Source organism: Felis catus, chromosome E1 (assembly GCF_018350175.1).
Source record: "Felis catus isolate Fca126 chromosome E1, F.catus_Fca126_mat1.0, whole genome shotgun sequence".
NCBI lineage: Eukaryota > Metazoa > Chordata > Mammalia > Carnivora > Felidae > Felis > Felis catus.
Window position 1 is genome coordinate 59325793 of NC_058381.1, and position 18797 is coordinate 59344589.

Sequence of the window (18797 nt, forward strand, 5' to 3'; positions counted from 1 at the left end):
TGGGGGGGTCTGAGAAAACACTGTGGAGTCCAGACTTGAAGGGGGTGAGGGGGTGAGCTGCCGGCTGGGTAACGCAGGGCAGGAGACCACTCTAGGGGCAGCCGGAGAACAGTGATCGGGTGATCATGGCTTTGGGCTCTTCTCGGGGAGGTGGGAAGACAGGGGAGGGCTGGGGGCTGAGGAGTGGCTCGGGTCTTAGCAGGACCGCTCTGGCTCTGACGTTGAGTGTGTGGGACGGAAGGGTGGAGGGTAGACACCGGAGGCTGTTTGAGATGCCACATGGACCAGGGCAGTAGCCGTGAGGCTAGTGAGAAGCTGTCGGATTCTGCGTACAATTTCAGCCGCCCCCGTGGGCTTTCCCGCCAGATCGGATGTGGTGTGAGCAGGAGAGAGGGGCCAGCTGAGTCTGCCGGGTCCAAGCCTGATCAGCCCAGACAGGGGAGGTAGCGAAAAGCGTCCGCTCTGGGGGCGGGCACCTGGCAGCGTTAAAGGGCTCTCAGACGACAGGCGAAGGGAAAGGGTCTGAACAGCACACATCTGCCTCTTCTCCACGGTTTGGAGAATCTCTCTCCTTCACCCTTCTCCACCTGGCATTTCCTCGAGTCCTGACTTTGTGTGGGGGCAAGCCGGTGCCCTGTTTTCAACCTGCCTAACCTGATGCGGGGTCTCTTGTCCCACCCAAGAACCTCTCGGAGCTGGTGGCCCTGCAGACGCGCCTCAAGCACCTCCAGGCGGTGAAGGACGGCAGGTACGTGTTCCTGTTCCGCTCCAAGCAGTCGCTGCTGGCGGAGCACAAGCGCTTGGACAACCGGCTGGCCGTCATCAGCACCATCCTCCACCACGTGAAGGACGAGTACCCCCAGTTCCAGGACGCCCTGCTCAAGGTCAGCCAGATGATCGCCAGCAAGCTCGAGCCATCTGGGTCCTCCTAGAGAGCAGCGGGGACCTCCCCCCAGCCTGCTCCCTCCCATGGAAGAGACCAGAATTTTGTGTATGATCAGGGACTTCGAACGTTCGTGTCACCGAAAGCCACGTCCACCCTCAGAGAGGTCCTTTAAGACGAATAGGCAGGCCAGCATGGCGTGATTCTTTCAGCCACCAGCAATTTCCACTAAGGCCATCCCCACCCCCCCCCCCCACTCCCGCTACGTTTCCGGTGGCATTTCAGAGGTGGGGTGTCTCCCACCCCGCGCTGGACTCGAGGTCCAAGCGGCGCCCGGGTTCGGGGAGGCTCCCGCCTCCGCCCTTGACAGGCCTGCTCACCGTCATGGTCCAGGGCGCGGGGTGCAGCGGGGGCGCCCCACGGAGAGCGCGGGTGGGACGGGCGCCCCCAGGACGCACCTGCCCTGCGCCTCCCCAGCGGCCCCCGCCCTAAAAGGGCCTACGAGACAATTTCGCTTTCCAACTTTTCAGCGAAAAATAAAACTTTTTCTGAATATGGGGGAAAGGCGTATTTCTCCGGGAGCGCGTCGGAAACCGGCCCCGCCCGCGCCGCACCCTCGCCCCGCCGGGCCCCCCACGGCGCCCTGTCACGTTGCGCAACAGCCGCTTTTATGGGCGCGATGACGCTTTCCCTTCCAGAACGGCTTCGGTTAACGGGCGACCCCGGGGGCCGCTCCCCTCTATCCCCCGCACGCGCGTCTCTCCAGGTGAGCGCCCCTCCCCTGCCCTCCTCCCCCCTCCCCCGCTGCGGGCCCGGCGGACGGCGCGGGCCGGGAACCGGACGCCCCGCCACCAGGGGGCGCGCGGCGGGAGACAAGCACCCTCGCCCAGGGCGCCTGCGCGGGCGGCCTGTCACGTGGCCCACCCCGCCCCCTCTGACGCGTGCCTGCGGGCGCCGGACCCCGGGTGGCCGCTGCGGGCGGGGCGCGCGTGCGCGGAGGTGAGCCGGGGTCGGGGGTGGGCCTCGGTGGGGCGCGCGTGCGCGGAGGTGAGCGGGCCGGGGGCCGCAGGGGTCCCGGCGAGGGGCGGGGAGGGGCGGGGCGGGGGCGTCCGGTGGCTGCCCCCGAGACGAGAGACCCGGGGGTCCCGGCAGCCGTGACGCCCCAAGGGGGAGGGACCGATCGCTCGGCGGATTGAACCTCTCTGGTTCGCGGCTGGACAAGTGGAGCGTGTCGTGCGCGGGTCCGCGGGCGGCGGTGTCGACAGGGACCCCGGGGTCTCCACGGTCTCCTCCGCGCCCTCGGTGCTGGGCGAGGGGAGCCGTCTTGTCCCGTTGTGGGGAGGAAACCGAGGCACGGGGTGGGGACCCATGCCTCTCGCGTCAGGGGGGAGCTGGACTGCCACCCTGGCCTGGGGAGCAGCGGCTCCGATCCACTTCCCTGAAAGCGAGGTCACAGGGTCTCCCGGCCAGCAGCGCACTTGACCTCCCTGACCTTCAGTGTTTCCCCATTTGCCTAAACTGTCAGGCCCTCCGGCCAACTGCTCTTCTGGTCAGTGGAGTGGAAACAGCGCGTGCGGCCGGGGGCGGGCCCCTCTGTGCCCCAGGCCACCCCCGCGCTTCTGAACTCAGGGTGAGGAGGTCCGTGGGCCCGGCCCCTCAGCTCCGGTCCCTACATCACCGTGATCACGAGGTGTCATGTGTTCCTGGATGGGCAGGTGCAGCCGGGACGCTGTACAATAAAAAAATAAGTATTTAGTTTTTGTCCCCGGTCCGTGGCACACAGACCCTGGGAATCTTGGCAGGGGCGGTGTGTTTTCTGTGCTAATAAAGTGACTGGTGGCTGGGGCCTCTGGACAGCTTCGGGGTCGGGCCTGGTCCCCAGAAGCACCCAGGCTGGGAACTCCCAGCCCCACCTCCCCTCCCCCAACCCCCAGGAGCACTGAGGGGCTGGTGATTGACAATCGCCAAGGGCCAAGGATTTGAGTAATGGTTTCTGTGTAATGAAACCAAAACTCTGAGCCGGTGAACACACTTTGGTGCTGGAGGGCGGGGACGCCCCATCCCCGTCCTCTGGCTGCATCCTTTATAATAAACGGGCGGCGGTAAGCCAAGCTCTTCCCTAAGTGCTGTGAGTGGTTCTAGCCAATTCCCAACCGGAGGTGGGGGAGGGGTGAACCCTTGAGTTGGTGGCCAGTTATTTAGACGTGGGGCTTGCGACTGGGGTCAGAAGGGGGACGGGCCTGCAGGGCTGAGGCCTTACCTGTGGGGTCCGCGCTGGCTCCAGGAATTTGAGCCAGAATCGGAACGAATCCTGGGAGACCCAGCTGGTGTCGAGGATTGGTTGGCGTGAGAAAAAAACCCCGCACACATTTGCTTCAAAGGTGCCGTGATTTAAAGCCGTGGCCCGCTGTGGCCAGAATGTCCCAGGGGACCTGTCTGTGGCTGTGACAGGCTCAGACTCCCCGGTGTGCGACGTGACTCCTTCCCAACCCTTGCGTGTTCCTGGAGGCCCGAGGGTGCGTGCATCTCACGAGCCTCCGCCACATGGAGCTGGCATGCGTGGCCCCATCTGCTTTCCGGCCCACAGCACGAGGGCAGGCTGCTCAGGGAGGCCCGGACACCCCTGCTGGCCAGCTTCGGCTCAGGTCCCCCACCCGCAACCCCAGCCCCTTGGCCTTGTGGAACCTTCCCTAGCCTGCACGGCAGTCTGGGATGCTTGGGCCCTCAGCCCCTCCCCGGGCCTGACTCCTAAGAGGTCAGACTGGGTGCGGGGTGACCCTCCGGGCCGCCCCTGGCAGCCTCCCCAGTTTCAGACAGAAAGGACGCCCCTCGTGAAATCCTTACACGTTCAGTCCCACGCTGATGTCTCACTCCTCGGAGGAGCCGGCCAACAACGTTCCTTATGAGAATTTAGAACGTACACATAAGCCGAGCGCAGGTAGTGACAGTCCTATCTCCAGAGGAGCCAGATGCTCCACATGTAACCGCAGGGGCGGGGAGGGCGCTGCCACCTGCCAAGGCCAGCCCTTGAGTGTCGCCCTCAGCTGCAGTGCCCGAGACCGCCTACCGGGCTGGAGCCGCCTCCCGGTCGGCAGCGGAGGGACAGAGGGACGGTGGCGGGTCCCCCTGAGGACGCGCCCACTTCTAGCGCATCTGCCAGAACTTAGCAGCTCGGCCACAGTCCGTGCACAAGCAGAGTTTACTCTCTGCGCCGTGTTGTAACTTCTTGTTCCGTTTGTCAGTTTACTGCCCAGGTCTTTGTGTGTCATTAAGCCTTTTTTTTTTTTAATGTTTATTTATTTATTTTGAGAGAGAGAGAGAGAGAGAGAGAGAGAGAGAGACTGAGCAGGGGAGGGGCAGAGAAAGAGGGAGTGAGAGAATCCCAAGCACGTTCCAGGCTCTCAGCAGGGCTCGAACTCATGAACCGTGAGATCATGACGTGAGGCAAAACAGCGCAACCCACTGAGCCACCCAAGTGCCCCTCGTTAAACCGTTTTTGCGTACATCTTCAGTGCGTTTCACGGTACAGGGTATTCTGCAATCCCCTCTTCGGGGCTTTTCTCTGCTTTTCCAGTTCCCTCCCTTGCCGTCTTTCCAAACAGTGCCAGGAGCTTGTCTACCCTCGCCCGCCCCGCTTTCTCCGCACACCTCACCCTGTGCGCTGCTGGGCCAGCCGCGGGTCCATGTCTGGAAATTGGCGTGAGTCCCCTGAGGCCCCCTCCCTCCGCCTTCCCTGCTGAGCCCGGCCCTTCTCTCAGCAGGGCCTCCAGGACCCAACCCGCTGCCTGCAGGTGCCACCGACCATGGACGCGAGGTGGCCGCTGTGCTGCCGCCCCCTGCTGGGGGCCTACATCCTCGTGTCCCTGGCCACCGCTGCCCTCCTGGGGCACGTCCTGCTCCATGATTTCTTGCTGGTCCCCCAAGAGCAGCATGGCTTCTCCCAAGTAGCTGAGGGGCTTTATCGAGCTCGCCAGCAGGGAGCCGGCCACCCAGACCCCCAGGCCCCCCCAGGCCACCACGGCAGTCCCAGAGCAGCTCCCACACGGTGCGACGTGCCCCCCAACAGCCGCTTCGACTGCGCCCCGGACAAGGCCATCACCCAGGAGCAGTGTGAGGCCCGGGGCTGCTGCTACGTGCCTGCCGGGCAGTGGCCTCGGGTCCCCCGCATGGGACAGCCCTGGTGCTTCTTCCCACCCAGCTACCCGAGTTACAAGCTGCACAACCTGACCACCACGGAGACAGGCTACACGGCCACCCTGACCCGCGCCACCCCAACCTTCTTCCCCAAGGACATCTTGACCTTACGCCTGGACGTGCTGCTGGAGACTGAGAGTCGACTCCACTTCACGGTGGGCGGGGCCCCACGGGGCAGAGAAAACGTGGGTGGGCACCGGGCGAAGATGAATGGATCTGCCGGGCGTGTGTTTAGGGGGCAGATGCGTTTTGTGCCTTCACGGGGAGTCCCGGCGTGAGCAGACTGTGCCTACACTCAGGGAGCAGCGGCCACTAAGACAGCAGTTGGAAGGTTCTAGAACATGCTCTAGAGGGCACGGCTCAGGGCACAGTGGAGGGAAGGTGGGTCTCCCCCAGGAAGTGACATCCCACCTGGGACCTGAAGTCCTGCAAGGGTCCGCAAGGGGAAAGGTGGAGAGGGAAGAAGGGGAATGTTCCGGGCAGTGGGCGGTGGGATCTGACGATCGTCTGCCCCCTGAGGGCAGGACCTTTTGTCTGATTTATTCCCTGCTGCCTCCCAGTGCCTGGAACAGTGTCTGGCACATAGCAGGTGCCCAGCAGAAACCTGAGGACTGAACGGACGTGTGGAGGCCAAGCTGAGACAGCCTGAAACACACAATGCATAATTAGCGAAGTAATTTATAACAGCCAACATTTACCCAGTGATTACTACCGTGCGCCGAACAGAGTGGAGCTGGACGCCCTCGATTCTATTCTCACCCACCCTGTGAGGGGCGTGTGGGGTGCCAGCTTCAGCAAATAAAAATACAGGATGCCAGGAAATCTGAATTCCAGAAAACCGAGCAATGAGTTTATTTTTTCAGTGTGTGTCTCATGCACTATTTGAGACGTACTAAAAAAAACCTCCAGACTGACTGTGCGTTCTGTGTTTTGCCTGGCGACCCACGTGAGGTGTCCCCCGGGTCCTGTAGATGACCAAACTGCCCACGCTCACCTGCTGTGCACGGCCACACTGGGCCTGGCATTGGGTCCCCGCTCTCCTGGAGGGTGAGGAAGGTGGGGAAGGTGTGCAGGGGAGGCCCCCGGCCCGCAGAGGGCCTCACGGCACGCCATCTGACTTCTAGATCAAAGATCCCGCCAACAGGCGCTACGAGGTGCCCTTGGAGACCCCGCGTGTCCGCAGCCGGGCCTCATCCACACTTTACAGCGTGGACCTCCAGGAGGAGCCCTTCGGGGTGGTCGTGCGCCGGAAGCTGGACGGCCGGGTGCTGTGAGTGCGGTCTCCGTGCCCCCAGGGAGTGCCAGGCGGGGGCGGTCTCCTCCAGGGGGCATCTGGCAGGGACTCCACCATACACAGCGATCCTGCCCAAATGTCACAAGTGCAGAGGCTGAGAAAGCTCGGTGGGTCGAGTGTGAAATGACACCACTCCCCCCGGGGAGCATCTCCTCGGATCCACTCTGTTTACGTTATGTTATTTACGATCAGATGCTGTGTATCACTCACGACAGGGCAGGCGCAGTAACCGTGAAGCCCGCCAATCCCAACAACACAGAAGTAGGTGCCGTTACGGCCCCCGCTTTACGGATGGGGAAACTGAGGCACAGGGAGGTGAGGTGGCTTGCTGGCAGGCGACAGAGCCAGGGCCCCAGCTTCCATGCTATTGGCCGCTGTCTGTTTCCAGTCCCTCCGGGGCTCGTGTCCCCCTGAGATCTTAGGTTTGTCTGAATCGTTGCTGTGGTCCGTCCGCCATGGAGCCGTTCCCGTTCCAGAAGCTCACTCCTGGGCTTCCAGCTCTCACAGTGGTTCCAACCCACAGCAGATGCTCTCAGGCTCTGTCGGGAGAATCAGGGCATCTGGTTGGTCATGCCCTTGCCCCTGGGGGATGTGTCACCTCCACCGCCCTCATCATGACCAGGGAATGGACACACCCAGGCATCTCAGAATTCCACTTTTAGACTCAGATGCCACAGCTGTGACTCCCAGAGTCCAACACCTCCCCTCGCACAGTGGACCCGCACAGCCATGGGGCCAGGGCAGCACCTGCCCACGCCCCCCGTCTGCCCTGACAGATTTAAGCACTTTCACAGGACCGCCACATAAATATGTGCCCAGAGCGGACAGGACTCCCCTTTGTCACTGAACTCAGTTACAGGCTCAGGGATGAGGTAACTTGGACCTACCTTGGTCTTAAGGGAACTCACCTTCTGAAATGCCCTTTTTTTCTTTTTTCTTTTTTTTTTTTTTTTTTGCCCACTCTTGGCTGTGCATTATCAACCTGCTCCCAGGGCTGACACAGTGGGAAGAAGCAGTGAATGAGTGCAAGTACAATGTCAGGAATAACAGAGCTAAGAAGGTTCTAGAAATGAGCTGTGCAGATGCAGAGGAGAGGGTTGGCTCTGTCGGGGGGAGCTACAGAAGGCCTCTCTAGGAAGCTGACCTTTGAGCAGAGATCTGAGAGAAGTTTTCTAAAGCCTGTAATCAGAGTTTGGTCTTACATACACACTCGTAAGTCTTGCCCAGGGGCAGGCAGGGGGCAGTGGGAGATCTTCCCAGGAAATCAGCGATAGCATGTACTCTGTGCCCCGTCTGTGGTTCTTGCCTTGCCCTTGACCCTGTGCAACCTCAGGGCACCCTGGCCACCCCTGGGTGGACAGACAGCTCCATGGGCTCTGGAGCTGGGCTGGGCTGGGCAGGCCTTGGCCAGAGTCTGGGAGCAGCATGGCCCTTGTGGAAAGAGCTCAGGGCCACAAGTCCTACCGCTAGCCAAGTTCGAGCCGCTCCTGTCCAGCACCTGCTTGTGGCCAGGCCTCATGGGGCACTCCACTTCTGGACGCCCGCCTGGGGGCAGTGTGGACACAGCCAGGTAGCTGGGTGCGCTGGATGTGCTCTGAGAGCTCTCCACACTTGGTCAGGTCCCCAGGGTCGCCAAGCCTCGCATGGCCACGTCTGCCCCGCGTCAGTGCATCACCGTGGTGACCAGGCCACTCTGGCCCTCCTCGGGGGGATACCAGGGCCCAGGGGTCTCTCTGGGAGGGCCCACCTGGGGTTCATCTGGCTGCCTGGGCATTTCCTGGCAGGCTGAACACGACGGTGGCCCCCCTGTTCTTTGCTGACCAGTTTCTGCAGCTGTCCACCTCTCTGCCGTCCCAGCACATCACGGGCCTGGCCGAGCATCTCGGCTCCCTGATGCTCAGCACCAACTGGACCAAGATCACCCTGTGGAACCGGGACATCGCCCCCGAGGTACAAGGGGCAGTGAAGACGGGGGGAGCGGGGGAGCCATGTGGGTGAGGCTGCTAACGTGTGTGTCCACGTGCCCAGCCCAACGTGAACCTGTACGGGTCCCACCCCTTCTACCTGGTGCTGGAGGACAGCGGCCTGGCTCACGGGGTCTTCCTGCTGAACAGCAATGCCATGGGTAAGCGGGTGGGCGGCCACCCCCAGCCGGCATCCTGTCCCCGTGTCCCACGGCCAATCGTCCTTCTGAGCTCCCAGGCCAGGGGCTGCCCCGGGTGTTGCCGCGTCCCCTTCCTTCACGGAGGGACCTGCCCGACAGGCTGGAGGTAGAGGACTGGGGCCATGGGGGTGTTGGGACTTGTGCGGCCCCCCAAGAAGTGACTCCAGTGGGCTGTGGCCTCTGCCAGCTCTGCCCGAGGTGCCCCCAAGGTGGACTCTGAGGCCCCTGATCTGAGTGGAGGCCAGAGAGGGGAGTCCTGGGGTCTGGCGGCTCAGCATTTCCCTCCCCAGACAACAAGCAGGCTGTAGATTGGCGGCGTGGGGGCAGTATGGGGCGCAGGGATCTGTCCCTGAGCCCCAGGGCTGCTTCCCCCAGACGTGGTCCTGCAGCCGAGCCCGGCCCTCAGCTGGCGGTCCACGGGTGGGATCCTGGACATGTACATCTTCCTGGGCCCTGAGCCCAAGAGCGTGGTGCGGCAGTACCTGGAAGTCGTAGGTAGGCTGGTCCCCCAGCCCTGCGCTGCCCCCTCGCCTCCCCCGCCCCTCCTTCCCCCCTCCCCCGCCCCTCCCGTCCCCTTCCCCTCCCCCTGCCCACACGCTCACAGAGCTGCCCTGCCCGCAGGCTCCCCGTTCATGCCGCCCTACTGGGGCCTGGGGCTCCACCTCTGCCGCTGGGGCTACACCTCCACGGCCGTCACCCGCCAGGTGGTGGAGAACATGACCAGGGCCCACTTCCCCCTGGTGAGCGCTGGGCGGCCCGGGGCGGGTGTGCGTGTGGGGGCTGGGCCGGGACTCCGTCCCTGTGCTGTGGCCACAGGACACGCAGTGGAATGACCTGGATTACATGGACGCGAGGAGAGACTTCACTTTCAACAAGGACAGCTTCAGGGACTTCCCAGCCATGGTGCAGGAGCTCCACCGGAGCGGCCGGCACTACGTGATGATCGTCGTGAGTCCCCCGCCGTCCCCATCCCCTGCTGTGCCAGCTGTTAGGGAAGGGAGGCCCCGTACCTCCTCCCCCAGACAGCAGCTTCCTCGTGGTGCCTGCGGGGCTCTGAGGGTCCTTGCTATCGACCGGGATATCGACCTGGGCTCTGCTGTCCTGTGATGTCCAGCTTAAGGCCTCCTGGAAGCATCGTGTGCCACTTAGGGTCCTTTTGGCTGTAGGTTACGTGAGCGGCTTAAAGCAAGGGGTGGGGGGTGCCCTCGGCTGACGCCCCCCGGGACTGGGAGGGCCGGGGCGGGCTTGGACGCCCAAGAAACCAGAGCCACAGAGGCTCCGAGGGTCTCCCGGCCCCACCTCCACTTAAGTCAGTTCTGCGTCACAGGATGGAGGGCAGGGCTCTGAGTGGCCCAGCACAAGGACACCCTCCCTGGGCCGGTGCAGCCAGGGCAGCGGGGGGCAGTGCCCAGCCATGTGGCCAGAGGACATGGGGAGGGGGCGCCGAGGCTGAGTGCTCGCCATAGTGGACACGCCACAGGGGAGGAAACCTGTCTGCTGAGAGGTTAAGAACCGTGCTGATGTCGGCCGTTTCCGTGACCTCGGCCCCTCGGAGGGCAGCCGGCATCCGCGGCCACTCAGAGCCCGGAGGGCAGGGGCAGGCCTTCTACTCAGGAGATTGTTGTTCGTGGTAGAGCACCGGGGAGACTCTCGAACTGGTGAAGCAGAGCTCAGGCCCGCATCCAGGTGTGCCCACCCCCGGCACGTGAGCTTGTGCACACAGGGTGTGCTGGACACACACGCGCGAGGCCCTCTCCGGCCTCTGTCCTCCGTCAACGCTGCCTGGAGAGCGTTCTCCCGTCTTCCCAGCAGTGGGTGCCTGGCTTTGGAGCACTCCCTCTCCTCCTGACGGGGTCCCCCCACTCCCTCCAGGATCCTGCCATCAGCAGCTCCAGCCCTCCTGGCAGCTACCGACCTTATGACGAGGGTCTACGGAGGAAGGTTTTCATCACCAATGACACCGGGCAGCCACTGATTGGGAAGGTAGGGTGGGGGCCTGGGCGCGCGGCGGGGGGAGGGGGGAGAGGGCAGAAAACGGGAGTCGCCAGCTGGTGGAGACAGGCAGGCGTTCAGGAAGAGGACAGGATTTAAGAAATCATCATGTTGTCCGATGGGACAGAGCGTGTGGGGGTCACGGCTGGAGGTGACGGTGGCCCCTGACAAGGGATGCCGCCTCGAATCCTTCCACGGGGGGCGTGGAAGGGCCCAGCCCGGGCCCGGGCGCCCTCCTTGTCCTCCAGCCCCCGGGGGCTTCCCAGGCCCTCCCACGGGCGCCCGGCACAGTCCCAAACTCCCGGTTCCAGGGTGTGCCCGGAACCAACAGGAAGGGGGTCCCAGCTGCGGGGAGGCCGGGGAGGCTCCCAGGAGTGCAGTCATTTGAGACTCGGTTCTGGGGGCTGTGTCTGAAAGGGAGGTCTCAGTAGAGTCCCACGGCCCCTACCACCGATGACCCTCCCCCCCGTAGCCCTTCACCCCCAGGCAGGTGAGCGAGGCTGGAGCTCTGGGGGGCCCGGTCTCCCCTCTGGCCTTTCCTCCAGGTGTGGCCCGGATTTACCGCCTTCCCCGACTTCACCAGCCCCGAGGCCCTTGACTGGTGGCAGGACATGGTGGCTGAGTTCCACGCCCAGGTGCCTTTCGACGGCATGTGGATCGTAAGTGTCCCGTGGGCTGTGGGACCGGCCCAGCCTCTGCCCGGGGCAGGGTGCCCACCTCCGGGGCCTGTCTTGCAGGACATGAACGAACCATCCAACTTCGTCAAGGGCTCTGTGGACGGCTGCCCCGACAGTGACCTGGAGAACCCGCCTTACGTGCCAGGCGAGCTCCCCCTCCTGCCAGCCCTCACCCGCCGGCCGCCGGCCCCCTGGCCCCAGCTGCCTGAGGCTCAGATCAGGGCTTCTGCTTCTCTGGTTTGGGAGACTCAGAGCTGTCCTTTCTGAGGAGCCGATGGGCACGGCCACCCGGGAAAGGGGAGGGCAAGACCAGGAGGAAGGTCAGGCCGGGGAGACGTGAGCCAGGCAGCGTGGACCAGCACACCTGCCACTGAGGCGTGGCCCTCCGGAGGGAAGGCATTTTGGGCTTAGGGATGGGAACAGGGAAGGACTCGAAACGGGTCAAGAGCAGGCGGGGGGTGACGTCTGCGGTCTGCCGGCCTCTGTGTCCACCTCGTCCCCATCTGTGGTACAGAGGAGACGATACAGGGACCCACCCCGAGTTCCGAGGGCGCTCCGGGCTGGGTGGGGGGGGCACCGGCCGGCCACGGACGGGAGCGGCCTCCTTCTCTTCCAGGGGTGGTTGGCGGGACCCTGCGGGCAGCCACCATCTGTGCCTCCAGCCACCAGTTCCTCTCCACGCACTACAACCTGCACAACCTGTACGGCCTGACAGAAGCCCTTGCCTCCCACAGGTGAGGGGCCCGCTCGGCGCTGTGCAGGGCGGGGGCGTCAGAGGGAGGGCCGGCGGTGACCGCACACAGACTCCCAGAGGGAGCCGGGAGGGACGGCCGTCCTCCTCCCTGTGACGCGGCTCATCATCCAGGGTGGTCTGGTGGCTCGGACAGAGCCTCCCCTCCCTCCTCCTGGCCTCGGCCCTCGGGGCTGCTTGCTCTCGGCCCTGCCGCCCCGCTGCCCCTCCGGGCGCCGGGCCACTGCTCGGTCTCCCTGCCCCGCCCAGGGCCCTGGTCAAGGCTCGGGGGACTCGCCCCTTCGTGATCTCCCGCTCGACCTTCGCGGGCCACGGCCGATACGCCGGCCACTGGACAGGGGACGTGTGGAGCAGCTGGGAGCAGCTGTCCTACTCTGTGCCAGGTGAGAGCGCCTGTCAGGAGGGCGGCTCGGAGAGGGGGGCGGTGGGCCCAGACCTGAGCGCCTGGCTCGGCTCAGCTCAGGGAGATGCCACTGCCACGCCACGGGGCCCCTGTGCACCTGCGCAGGCCGGCTCACCTGTGGCGCCATGCTGGTGGGCGGCGATGGGCTTTCCAGAAGTCCCCGATTTGCCCCAGCCGCTGCCTGCAAAGCAGTCAGATCCTGTCCTCTCGTGGCGTCCCTCCCGGCGACCGCACCCTGTCTGAGCCCAGCCTGCAGGCGCCGTCCACCCCCCACCCCCACCCCTCTGCAGAGAGGCACTTCGACTTGACTTGTCAAGAGCTCTGATGCTGTGACGCACGTTAGACAGACGGGGCTCGGGAGCTCTGGGGAAGGGGCTGGGGTGGCCTCCCAGGGTCACCACGTGGGCAGCTGAGGGGAGCCTCCACCTGCAGCCTGCAAGCCTGCCGATAGCACTTTCGGCAGTGGCAGGACCACGCGCAGACCCTCGGGCCGTGGGGAAGCGCTGGTGGGCGAGCTCTGGGGCAGGAGTCCATTCCTCCTTCCGGAAGCCGCTCTGCCACAGGTGCCGCGGGCTCTGACCTCGCCCTAGGGCAGGTGCGCCCGCCAGCGCTGCAGGCCTGTCTCTGAAGCCCCCTCGAGTGGCAGGTCCCTGGGTGACCCTCGGTGCACGCCGATCATGACCGGCAGAGGTCATGCGGGCCCCTGACCTGCTGCAGCCCAGACAGGTGTCCCCCACGGCCTCGGGCCGGGTCCGGTCCTGCCCATCGGCTCCTGGCCGCCCAGGAGACACTGAGGAGAGGGACGGCCCGGCGCAGCCTGGCCCTGCTGAACAGTGGTGGGGTGGGCCCTGGCCGACGTGGCCTGGAACCCACCCGACCCTTCAGCAGCCGTGGGGGCTCACTGTGCCCGCCGGAGCACAGCACCCCACGCTGGCGTGGAAGGCAGCAGTCCCAGAGGCTAGCGGTCTGAATGACGGTGTCGGAGGGGCCGTGCTTGGAGCCCCGAGGCGACTCCTTCCCACCTCCCCCAGTTTCTGGGGGTTGCCCGCTTGGCTCGGGGCTGCGTCACTGGTCTCTGCCGTGTGTTCGCTTGGCCCTCCCCCCGTGTGTGTTGTCAGTCTGGGTTTTCCTCTTACGTGGTCACCAGGCCTACTGGATCAGGACCCACTCTGTGACCTCACCTTAACCGTGTCTGCAGACACCCTCTTTTTTTTTTTTAATGTTTATTTATTTTTGAGAGAGACAGAGCATGAGTGGGGGAGGGGCAGAGAAAGAGGGAGACACAGAATCCGAAGCGGGCTCCAGGCTCTGAGCTGTCAGCACAGAGCCCGACGCGGGGCTCGAACTCACGACCTGTGAGATCATGATCTGAGCCAAAGTCAGACGCTTAACCGACAGAAGGTGCCCCTGCAGACATCCTTTCCAAATAAGGTCACATCACAAGTACAAAGGGTTAGGACTCCCACATACTTTTTAGGGGGCGGGGAGGGCACAATTCAACCCTGAGGAGCTGCTTTGCTCGGCTGACCCAGGTGCCAGGAAGCAGTCCGCAAGGCAGGCTCTTGGGACCGCCAGTGGGAGACACCAGGGCCAGTGCGGTACTGACCGCCGGGCCGGGGCCGGTGGCTACAACGTCTGCCGGGCTCCGCGGCCCCGAACTGGGCCGCTCCCCAGAGGGGCGGGCGGTCCACGGCCCAGGTGGGCCTACTCCGGCAGCCTGAGCCCCAGCCCGACCCCGCCCTCCCAGAAATCCTGCTCTTCAACGTGCTGGGGGTGCCGCTGGTCGGGGCCGATGTGTGCGGCTTCCTGGGCAACACGTCGGAGGAGCTGTGTGTCCGCTGGACCCAGCTGGGGGCCTTCTACCCGTTCATGCGGAACCACAACGACCTCCACAGCCTGGTAGGGGCGCGGGCCGGGTGGGTGGGGGTCTGCCCCCGGGGTCCCGCTGTGGACGCGGCCGCACCGGCAGTGAGAGCAGAGCCGGTCTCCCGCTGCAGCGGGGAGGGCGGCGGTGACCTCGCGGTGCTCCCGCGGCCCCTCTGCAGCCTCAGGAGCCGTACAGGTTCAGCGAGACGGCGCAGCGAGCCATGAGGAAGGCCCTCGCCCTGCGCTACAGGCTGCTGCCCCACCTGTACACGCTGTTCCACCGGGCCCACTTGGGGGGCGAGACCGTGGCCCGGCCCCTCTTCCTGGAGTGAGTGCCTGGGTCAGGGAGCGAGGGCCCAGGGGCAGCCCCGTCCTGCCACAGGGGCGTCCAGGGGCCTCCCTGCTGGGGTGGGGGGGGAGGGGGGCCCTGTGCATGCCGCTCCCTCCCCCTATGAGAGTGCAGCTCAGGGCTGGGGGCCTTCCGGGCAGAACCCCCAGTCCAGACCAGGCCAACCAGGGGGTAACAAGGTACAAAACCATCCCGATCGAATGAAGGAGACCCAACTGATATCCCCCAAGTGGGACTCAGATACGTAAAAAGGTGGCATGCAGTTGATTAAATGCCACCTGTAGTCAGTGGACTAAACGAGTCCCAGGTAGTAAAAATCTGTTCCTTGTTGGCAAAAATCATCTTCTTCCCCTCTCGCTACAAGCGTAATTTCGGATGGATTACAGGCTTAAGTGTCAAAAACGAAGCTATAGAAAGTTCCACAGGAAAACAGGTGCTCTGGCAGGAGAGGGCTCTGAAAGCATCAAAGGGAAAAGGCAAGGGGGAGAGGGTTTAACAGAGGGAAACAGAGGCAACGCTCCCATGGACAGAAACAGAGAACGTCAGCACGTGCCCCGCTGTGGAATCACGGAGGCAGGTCAGACAAGATGCCCATCTTCTCACGTAAAGAAAAGAAAAAAAAAAAAAGTTTGCCGGAAAGGCCGGCAGGGGACAGGGTTACTCACTCCCCTCACCGCCCCCCCCCTCCCCCTGCCAAGCTCGGGCGGCGGGAACCGGCTCCCGGGGCTTCCGCGAGGCCCCTTGAACACGCCGACCTCAGAGGTCACCAGGCCCACGAGCCCACCCCTCCCGTGCGAAGGTTCCCCGAGGACCCCCGCACCTGGGCCGTGGACCGCCAGCTCCTGTGGGGAGCAGCTCTGCTCATCACCCCGGTGCTCGAGGCCGGGAAGGTTGAAGTGACCGGTTACTTCCCCGCTGGCACATGGTACGACCTGCAGACGGTGAGTCCCGCGGGCCCTCGAGGGGTCCCTCCCTCCTGCCACGTGTGGGCCACGTGGGGAAGGGAGCTCGCTTGTGGCCCTTGCGTGGGGCTCCACGTGGCTCTTCCCACGTGGTCCTTGCAGTGACCCATTTTCCGGATGAGTAAACTGAGGCCCAAGTGGGTAGCTCCCCAGGACTCCAATTCTCCTAAAGTCCTGCTGCGCCCCAAGCCCTGGATCAGGGCCTCTGTCCCAACGACTTGTCTGGGCTGGGCCTGCGGGGCCCCACGCGGAGCCCGAGGCTCCCACTCCTGGTGACGTGACGCCACCCTCCAGGTGCCAGCAGAGGCCCTCGGCAGCCTCCCGCCTCCGCCTCCTGCACCCGTCACGCCTGCCATCCACAGCAGGGGACAGTGGGTGACACTGCGAGCCCCACTGGACACCATCAACCTCCACCTCCGGGCCGGGCACATCATCCCCCTGCAGGTACCCGGGCCAGCCACCTGAGCCTGGCTGTCCAGTAGAGGGTCCGACCCCAAAGCCCCGGGCAGAGACGACAGCGTGTGAGGGTTGAGGACGCACAGATCCGCGGCCGTGCCAGGCGGAGGGGCACCTGCTCCGTTGGCTCTTTTTAGGAAACGGTCTGCAAACGTGCGTGGGCCTCTCACGTCCTCCAGGGTGTCTGCCTCGGCCGGAGTGCTCGCCACGGGTGTCCGAGCCCCTCGGCCGTGGCCTGTCCTCCGGGTCCCGGCTTCCTGCAGCACGGAGCCGTCCCAGCCCAGTGTCCTTCCTGTCCCCGCTCTGGAGGCCTCCGCCAGGCTTGAGATGGTGACAGGTGCCACCCGCTTTTCCAGGGCCTTGGCCTCACAACCACGGAGTCCCGAAAGCAGCCCATGGCCCTGGTCGCAGCCCTGACCACGAACGGGGAGGCCCGAGGAGAGCTGTTCTGGGACGACGGGGAGAGCCTGGAGACGCTCGAGCGTGGGGCCTACACACAGGTCGTCTTCCTTGCCAAGAATGTGAGTGTCGGGACCCGCCCGGGCTGGGGGGTCCCCGGGGCCCCCTGTCCCTGTCCCAGCCAAGTGAAGCGAGCAGGGCCCGGGCGCTGGCCGCCCTGACCGCGGTCCCCACGCACCTGCCGGCGTCCGGGTGTGCGCGGGGCCCATCCCGCAGGTCTTTCCGGGCCCTCTGCTGACCATTTCCGCCTCTCCCCTTGGCCAGAACACCGTTGTGAACGAGCTGGTGCACGTGACCAGCGAGGGGGCCGGCCTGCAACTGAGGAAGGCCACCGTCCTGGGGGTGGCCGCGGCCCCCAAGCAGGTCCTCTCCAATGGCGTTCCCGTCTCCAACTTCACCTACAGCCCTGACACGAAGGCAAGAGCCCCGCAGATGGGGCCAGAGGGCTCGTCCCCAAGGATGGCAGGGGCGGGGGGAGGTACCAAGGACCCCGGGGACCCGGTGCCGGCCGGCCGGGCCGTACGAGGCCAAAAGGACCTTGGTCCCCAGGGAAGGACAGGCCCCCTTGCAGCTTGGGCCTTTCCTCTGCCTGTGTCCACACCGATGGTGACTCATGGGCCATGCTGAAAGCAGACTCAGCCAGCGAGGAACAGAGCCGGAAGCCTCCAGGGGCTGGGGCAGACCCCGAGGGCACCACCCGCCCGGGCCCAGGCTCCTGTCTGCCGAGCACTCCACTCGGGCCTCACCTCTGTCAACAACGGTTTGGCGGTCACGTTTTCTTTTTTCTCTTTTTGCAGACCCTGGACATCCCTGTCTCACTGACGATGGGAGAACAGTTTGTCATCAGCTGGTCTTAACCAGGGGCCGGTGGTGCGTTGATCCTTTACAGGAAAAGACGGGACTTCGCAGCGACCCCAGCAGCCGTGCTCTTAGTCAAGATGTGGGGGGTGGGGCTCAGGGTCGGAAGCAGTTGGCCCACGTCTCACGGCGGACGTCCCTCCAATGCCCAGATCTGCCTGTGTCTACCTCCCGGGCCCCAGGGCTCTGGGCCAGCAGCACACCTGTTTGCCTTGTGTTTGCAATGCTCTCCTGGAAGGTTTACCTCCCCGCAGCCTGTCACCGGAACGTGTATGACGTCATCCGCCGCCTACCCAGGACGGCAGAAGTGTGCTCGGGGTGAGGACGCTGTCCCTGCACCCCGAGGTCACGCCAGATGAAAGGACAGAGCTGCGTGGCCACTGTGGACTGCCGTCTGGGCAACCGCGCCCCGGCAGCCAGTGGGGCTGCCCGCCGGCAGGAGGGCGGCCACGGGGCCTCCAGAAGATTCGCAGGACCCGGGGAAACCCTCGCTCCAAAGTGCAATTGTGTTTAATAAAAGAGGCATTGCAATCAAGCTTCTGCTGGTCCTTCTGGGGTTCAGGGCGGGGAGGATGTGTCCCAGGGCTGCGCCACTCCATCCTTGAGGGCCCCCTGGCGCTCCCGGGTGGGGCGGGCAGGCTTCACGCTCCGAAGGCAGCATCGTCCGCCCGGCCGGGCCTGGCATCGGAGGCACGTGGCGGGAGATGTGCCCCCACGCCCCACCCCAGACAACCGCTGGTCTGCTTGCGGTCGGCAGTTTCCCGGAAGTTTACGGAAGCGGAACCCTCCGGCACGTGCGCGTCGTCCCGCTAGTATCAGTCAGCAGGATCGCAGAGGCTCACCCACGTGGACCTCAGCGCCGTGTCCGGCTTCACCGTCAAGCACTTCCCATCACGTGGACGTGCCACGGTTAGTTTGGCGGGCCTCGGGGCCGTCTCCGATTTTTGGCTGTCACGAACAAGGCCGCGATGAGCCATCACGAGAAGTCTTTGAACGGACAGGTCTTCGTTTCTCTTGAGCACATACCGGGGGTGACAAGGTCGGGTCATACGGGGGGAGGGGGAGTGAGTAATGTTCTGGAAGCTGCCCAACTGCTCGCCAAGCGCTTGCACCATTCTGCATTCCCGCCAGCAGTGAGGCGGCTGCCCCGCATCCTCGCCCACCCCTGCGACGGGAGGTCTGCTCCCTCTCGGCCGTCCTGGTTCGATGTGCGTGTCCCCGAAGACCAACGATGCCGAGCGTCTTTTCACGGACTTGGGTCTGTCACCCGTGAATCCTCTTTAGGGAGGCGTCTGTTCAAATCTTTTGCCTTTTTATTTGGAGCATTGGTCTTCTATTACTGGAATATCGTTTGTGTAGGTTTCCGTTGCCACGTAACAAATTACTACAGACTCAGTGGCTTAAAATAACACAGTGTGTTACAGTGCTGGTGGGCAGGGAGGGGACACGGCTCTCGCGGGGCTACAGTCGCGTGGCAGGCCGGCTGCTT

General features: G+C 64.4%; 2 protein-coding genes across 6 annotated transcripts in view; both read left to right on the plus strand.

Annotated features, from left to right (window-relative positions):
- The window catches only part of CCDC40 (coiled-coil domain containing 40), a 43872-nt gene extending 42432 nt beyond the window's left edge, over positions 1-1440 (plus strand). For both annotated transcript variants that reach the window (XM_023244257.2, XM_019818349.3), the window contains exon 20: positions 684-1440. In XM_023244257.2, the coding sequence (XP_023100025.2) occupies positions 684-932 (249 nt within the window). In that variant the 3' untranslated portion in view covers positions 933-1440. The remainder of the gene's footprint in view (positions 1-683) is intronic.
- A 350-nt stretch (positions 1441-1790) lies between these two features.
- GAA (alpha glucosidase) lies at positions 1791-17843 on the plus strand. 4 transcript variants are annotated; one of them, XM_006940651.5, is made up of 20 exons: positions 1791-1882; positions 4645-5232; positions 6202-6347; positions 8156-8321; positions 8400-8496; positions 8911-9030; positions 9157-9275; positions 9352-9483; positions 10408-10518; positions 11073-11186; positions 11265-11349; positions 11821-11938; positions 12205-12338; positions 14106-14257; positions 14404-14552; positions 15373-15514; positions 15830-15979; positions 16348-16512; positions 16715-16867; positions 17248-17843. In XM_006940651.5, the coding sequence occupies exons 2-20, from the start codon at positions 4687-4689 to the stop codon at positions 17305-17307; spliced, it is 2859 nt and encodes a 952-aa protein (XP_006940713.4). In that variant the 5' UTR covers positions 1791-1882; positions 4645-4686; the 3' UTR covers positions 17308-17843. The 4 variants fall into 4 exon arrangements, with proteins under 4 accessions (XP_006940713.4, XP_006940714.4, XP_003997308.4 ...); XM_006940652.4 differs by having other exon boundaries at positions 1814-1882; positions 4642-5232; XM_003997259.6 differs by lacking the exon at positions 1791-1882 and adding an exon at positions 1902-1930.
- The last annotated feature ends 954 nt before the right edge of the window (positions 17844-18797 follow it).

What these genes read in the sequence shown, in the direction of transcription:
- GAA (XM_006940651.5), top strand. Translation starts at nt 4,687, where the DNA reads ATGGACGCGAGGTGGCCGCTGTGCTGCCGCCCCCTGCTGGGGGCCTAC. An exon ending in GGCACTACGTGATGATCGTC is followed by an intron (nt 9,484 to 10,407) that starts GTGAGTCCCCCG and finishes CACTCCCTCCAG; the next exon opens with GATCCTGCCATCAGCAGCTC. An exon ending in TCGTCTTCCTTGCCAAGAAT is followed by an intron (nt 16,513 to 16,714) that starts GTGAGTGTCGGG and finishes CCCCTTGGCCAG; the next exon opens with AACACCGTTGTGAACGAGCT.